This window comes from Schistocerca serialis, chromosome 9 (genome assembly GCF_023864345.2).
Source record: "Schistocerca serialis cubense isolate TAMUIC-IGC-003099 chromosome 9, iqSchSeri2.2, whole genome shotgun sequence".
Lineage (NCBI taxonomy): Eukaryota > Metazoa > Arthropoda > Insecta > Orthoptera > Acrididae > Schistocerca > Schistocerca serialis.
The window spans coordinates 17,285,074-17,291,459 of NC_064646.1; the positions used below are offsets into that span (position 1 = coordinate 17,285,074).

A 6,386-nucleotide genomic window follows, 5' to 3' on the forward strand; every position below is an offset into this window, starting at 1 on the left:
TGCTTAGAGCCATTTGAACCATTTTCCACTGTAGGAAAACTGCAGTTTCTCAGGATGGTGAGCTACTTAAATTCGTTAAGGTGAATGTTGGGGTGGTTCCATTGGAAAGACTCTGCTTATTTCCCCATCCCAGCTTCAGTTACTCCTACAATGACCTCGACATCGACAGGACGTTAAACTGTTAACTTCAAACTGCCGGTTTTTCCTCAGCATTGCACAACTAAAAACGATCCGCGAATGACCACCGCTCCACATGGGACTGAACAGTGTGTGATAGTGTGGAGGAACGATACCATTATCAAGCTGCGTCATTCTACACAGAACGTGCAGGCTAATTGCATCTTGGCGTGACAGTCAGTACTATCTCAAATAACATTCTGTGTTTCATTTGAGCGCCGTTTATAAAATAACAATCACAAATTATTATGCTAGGTAACTGTTGCCGCACCACTGTCTGGCGCTCCATCTTCCATGATCCTGTACAGCGACGCGAGAGAAGAACATCTGGCGTCACTAAATAACGCCGCAGACAACCTGCTGCCATGAGCGAGGGTCGCGGTGCGGTAACATCAGAACTGGTTTTGCGCCACAGCGGGAGGAACTCACATCTGGGCGATGCTGAGGTAACGACCTGTCTGGTCCCCACATTCTCCACCTCCCCCTCCCCCTCCCCCACCACCCCCCTACCCCGCCACACACCACAGCCACGGTCATTGGCACTGGAGCTACAATTTGCCATTATCTCCCGTAAGCGCTCCAGGGGCCGAACGGGTATAAAAGAGCAGACGCCTCCAGAGGCAGACACACACGGTGACCCACCAGACCACAGTGCAGACCTCGTTTTCGCAACTCCACATCTCCTCATCATGAAAGCCGTGAGTATGCACACAATTCATAGATTTTGCTGCTTACTGAATGCATTTTCTGCTGTACTGTCAACTCATGTTGTGATACAAGGCTAACTGACGATCAGTTACATTAATAGATCGATTCTGTACTGACTTTGTAAATGTCAGTAATCATCGTGGATAAGTTACGAAAGTTATCTTCCTTCGAATTGAAATCAAGAACAGTTTACATTCTGAGCTCCAAATATCCACTTAAATCAGTTTTTCGGAAGTATCTAAAACATTTACTAAGTTGCTTAGATTATATAGCAATCACATGCGTATTGTGCAAGTAGTTCTACTCCTTGGGTCAAATGTTCCTCACAGAATGAGGCGCCGCAGTGGTCAGGACAGTGGGCTTGCCTTCGGGAGGGCAACGGTTCAGATCCCCACCTGGTTATTCGGATTTTCCGCGATTTCCACCGATCGCGTATACAAAAGCGAAAATGATTCCACTGAAAAGGCCATGGAAGCTTTCTTTTCTCATCCGTCGATAAACAGAGCTTGTTCTTCCTCACTGATGGCCCCACCCTCGACAGAAGTTAATCTCGAATCTTCCTTCCCTCTTTTCTTTCTGACAGCTTAGGACTGCATGGAATCGAATAACCGAGGAGCCCAGTACTAAAGAAGTTTGACTCCTCGAGTTTATCAGGATCTAGATACAACTAGCGCACCAACCCTGACAATTGTTGTTGTTTCTGTTGTTTGCTTCACTTCCAGGACTGGCTTCATGTAGCTCTCTACACTAGTTTGTGTTTTGTAAGTCGCTTGGATAGCTGCAGCGACGTACATGTATTTCAGTTATCTTACTGTATTCAAGCTTTCGTTTGTCCTTACCAACTCGTTTCTCTTTGATTCGGTTCAGCTTATTCATTAGCTGTCACATGCATCAAAGTAGGCTTCAGCATGCTACTGGACACCTTGTTTCGAAATCTTCTGTTCTATCACCCACGTTTCAGTTCAAACTAACACTAACATTCAGATAAGTGCTTTTAGAAAAGAATGGCAGTTTATGCTTGTGAAAGGAAAAATAAGAAACTTCATTGCTTCAGTGCTGCTCAGCTTAGTGTAATTCCTTCTGCTCCTCATGTGGTACTCACTAATTTCTGGATGGTTTTGAATTTCTGGGCAGTTAGTTCAACATATTTTCTGATGCTAAGTGATCTGTCCAGAGTTACGTCTAAGTATTTGGGATATTTGTTGAGCTTGGCTCGTTCTCCACAGCACATTGTCTTAAGTTCTTTGTCTGCCTGGAGGTTATTTAAGTGGAAAGTGCAAGTCAATCTCTGATTTTTGAATGTGGGCACAGTCTCCATTTTCTGTAGTGCTGGTGTCGTACATCTAGGTCCACTGTTAAAGTTGTTTCTCCTTCTTCTAGCCATATGTTTGATTCACTATAGCATTGAAGATTAAATGGGTAGATCATATAACTAATGAGGAGGTATTGAATAGGATTGGGGAGAAGAGACGTTTGTAGCACAACTTGACTAGAAGAAGGGACGGTTGGTAGCGCATGTTCTGAGGAATCAAGGGATCACCAGTTTAGTACTGGAGGGCAGCGTGGAGGGTAAAAATCGTAGAGGGAGACCAACAGATGAATACACTAAGCAGATTCAGAAGGATGTAGGTTGCAGTAGGTACTGGGAGATGAGGAAGCTTACACAGGATAGGGTAGCGTGGAGAGCTGCATCAAACCAATCTCAGGACTGATGACCACAACAAAACTATAGCATTATTGTCAACGTAGCAAAACATACGTGATAGTCTCTGACAGGTCACTAATGTAAACGTTAGAAAGGATTAGAGCTAATACTGATCCTTGCTGGAGTCTGTCCTCTGTTCTTCTTTATTTGCTTGTTTGGGACTCGAGATTTACCTTGCACTATCGGACTTCCTGCACTCTTTCCAACCGGTTTGTTAATTTCAAGCATGGAATCATGTCAGCAGACTTCATGATGAGACCATCTACCCATATCCTATGATAAGCTGCCCTGAGGTCAATAAAGTCTATTGATCTTTTTAAAATTTTTCTGAAATCCCACTTCTACATAAGATGTGAGAGCTAATACGCGTGTGCAGCCACTTCAGGTCTGGCTTCTTCATGTGGCAGGTCTTTGCCTATCGTCGGGTATATCCTGTTGCAGATCAACCGTTCCAGCAACTTAGCAAATGCACACCAAAGCTATTGGACAGTAGTTTGGAGATTTCCTCTGTTTAAGAATGGCCAGAGTAAGAGACATTTAATATTAATTACGGGTATCTTCTGTTTTTAATATATTGTTGAAGACGTCTTTAAGCCACGTTTTTAAATGGAGGTGATCCACATGAGTTCCAAAAGAAATCTGTTGGAATTCGATTACTCGATGAATAGTACAATTCTCAAGGCTGTGAATTCAACTAAGTACCTGGGTGTTAAAATTACGAACAACTTCAGTTGGAAGGACCACATATATAATATTGTGGGGAAGGCGAGCCAAAGGTTGCGTTTCATTGGCTGGTCACTTAGAAGAAGCAACAAGTCCACTAAAGAGACAGCTTAACTACACTCGTTCGTCCTCTGTTAGAATATTGTTGCGCGGTGTAGGATCCTTATCAGGTGGGATTCACGGAGAACATCGAAAGGGTGCAAAAAAGGGCAGCTCGGTTTGTATTATCACGTAATAGGGGAGAGAGTGTGGGCAGATATGACTCGCGAGTGGGGATGGAAGTCATTAAAGCAAGGACGAGATCTATTTACGAAATTTCTGTCACCAACTTTCTCTTCCGAATGCGAAAATATTTTGTTGAGCCCAACCTACGTAGGTAGGAATGATCATCAAAATAAAATAAGAGAAATCAGAGCTCGAACAGAGAGGTTTAGGTGTTCGTTTCTCCCGCGCGCTGTTCTGGAGTGGAATAGTAGAGAGATAGTATGATTATGGTTCGATGAACCCTCTGCCAAGCACTCAAATGTGAATTGCAGAGTAATCATATAGATGTAGATGTAGATGGAGAATTTAATACCTTTGTTCACCTCGTAGATAGGAAAAGATCATGAAAACTGTCTCGCTTCTTGCTGTATTTTAGTCTATATGCAAGTCACTACGTCTTGCCTGTGACCTGTAACGAGTGGAGACTAATACGGGCCACCTCTCGTCCCTCCGGCAGGTGTTTGCTGTGGTGATCCTGGGTGTGGTGGCCGCCGCCAGCGCCGCCACGGTGCCAGCCAGCACCAGCGTCTACCAGCAGCCGCAGTACCAACCACTGCAGTACCAGACCGTGGTGCAGCCCCAGCAGGTGGTGGGTGGCCGCGTCGTGCCGGCGGTGTACCCAGGCACCGTGGCATCGAACGTCTACACCTCAGGAGTGGTCCCCAGCGTCTACTCCTCCGGAATCGTTCGCAACGTCTACCCAGCCAACGTCGCCCCCGTTGTAGGAGGAGCCTACCCTTACTACCCCACCGTCTGAGCTTCCAGTTCGCTGAAGCTTCCAGTTCGCTGATTAACTGATCAATTCTATGACGAATCCAAGCTGTTCCATGTATGACTGTGTAAATCCAAATATGGTGAATAAAGTTTTGTCTGTGCCATTGTAATGAGGTATTTTTTACTTCCAACTTTATTTTCCACACTTCATCATTATTTGCTCATGCTCAATTATGATGTAATTATAATGTCAATTATACGACATGTTTGACTTAATTCCTTTGGCCCCTGTGGGAAAATGAGGCATCCAGATGAACTCGCCATAAACCTCTGTCTCTGGCCATTTCCCTCCATCCAGATCTTGCCAACTGTCCTTGCTTCCCTTCCACCGTCCTCTTGTATGTAGCGTTAGGCCTGCCTCTCTTCCTCAGCCGGCCTCGGTGGCCGTGCGGTTCTAGGCGCTTCAGTCCGGAACCGCGGGACTGGTACGGTCGCAGGTTCGAATCCTGCCTCGGGCATGGATGTGTGTAATATCCTTAGGCTAGTTACGTTTAAGTAGTCCTTAATTCTAGGAGACTGATGACCTAAGATGATAGTCCCATAGTGCTCAGAGCCATTTGAACCATTTTTCTCTTCCTCATTCCTTGAGGATTCCATTCCAATGCCTTCTTTTCGACTGATCCATACGGCTTTCTCAATCACCAGTTACCCTTACATATGTATTCTTCTATAGGTCTGGCTTTTTTCCGACATCGTCATTATTTATTCTTTATGGCCACCAGCTATTCATTATGCCTCGGAGAAACCTATTTATGAAATTCTGTATCATTGATGTTATCTTTTTATGTACTTTACAACTTTCACTGCAGTACAAAATGACAGCGGTCATATTTGTATTAAAAATGCTAATTTTACTTTTGCATGTGACGTTTCTGTTTGTAATTCAGTTGTGTGCAGGTAGTATTTGCCTACTTTATGCGGTGTATCACATCTTCCCCAGATCCACAATCTTCTGTCGCTACAGTACCCAAATACAGGAATGAATTGACAACCCTGCTCCCCTAAAAGCATCGGAACTTCCTTGTTTCCAGGATTTATCCTCATTTCCTTTGCATTACCTATGTTTGTCTTGAGCCTAGAATTCCTCTTCTTTTTTTCAGTGAATTTAATTTATCTTTGTATCTATTTGCCTTTGAGCTAATAAAACTACTATGTCTTCGAAATCCAAATCCTCCATAAGTTCATGGATCCTCCACTGGATTTCTCGTCTCCAGCCCGCTGTTACTCTTCTCATAACTGAGTCAAGACAAGCCCGAAGAGCGTTGGTGGCAAAATACAAGACTGCCGGTCTCAGATTGTTACCGGCAACGAGGATGAGAATTATGGGCTTCATTTTGTTTTGGTTCATCCGTTTTTTGTCTGGTCTGATGCAAAACGCCACGGCATCATGACATATGCCACCTGCCACCCTTCTTGTTTCAATCCAGCGCTTACAACTGATCTACAAAGTAATTGTTTTACACCTATCGGTCTCTGTATTGTCCTACGGTTTTATGGTGCTCAACAAGCCAGTTTGAAATTTTACGTACATTGGAATTTGAACAAACCATTCCATTGGACCAATATTCTAAACAAACTTCTGTGACAGGGCAACGGGCTTAGCCCTCAAACAGTTAATAATGTAAATAGTTAGAAAAATGTTTCAAAAGATCCTTAAGAGGTAACAACGGGCTTTCTCCTTGAAATCAGTTAAGCCTTTAAACAGTCACCAAAATTTTTCTTAACAAAAGAAATTCACACATCCATTTCAGGCTTTCAGTAAGAAAACTCTTTCAGGCTTTAAGTTAAGGTTCAATTAGCTGAACATCGAGTGGCATTCAATCACTCGAAAGTTTGAAACCCAAAAACTCGAATTAGCATGCCAATCCGTAAAGAACTCCGAACTATGATGCTCGACTAATAGCCACAATGTGCTTTACACTATCTGACCAAGTTCTACCAATTAAGGAAAATGTTAAACCAATATCTTAGTATATTAACGACAATCTATAAAATACAAATACACTGATAAATTAAAATATTAATTAACGCAGTG

General features: G+C 43.4%; 1 protein-coding gene across 1 annotated transcript; it reads left to right on the top strand.

Moving 5' to 3' along the window:
• Positions 1-711: 711 nt before the first annotated feature.
• Positions 712-4,461, top strand: LOC126419039 (cuticle protein 9.5-like). The gene is made up of 2 exons (XM_050086102.1): positions 712-875; positions 4,035-4,461. The coding sequence occupies exons 1-2, from the start codon at positions 867-869 to the stop codon at positions 4,332-4,334; spliced, it is 309 nt and encodes a 102-aa protein (XP_049942059.1). The 5' UTR covers positions 712-866; the 3' UTR covers positions 4,335-4,461.
• Positions 4,462-6,386: the final 1,925 nt, after the last annotated feature.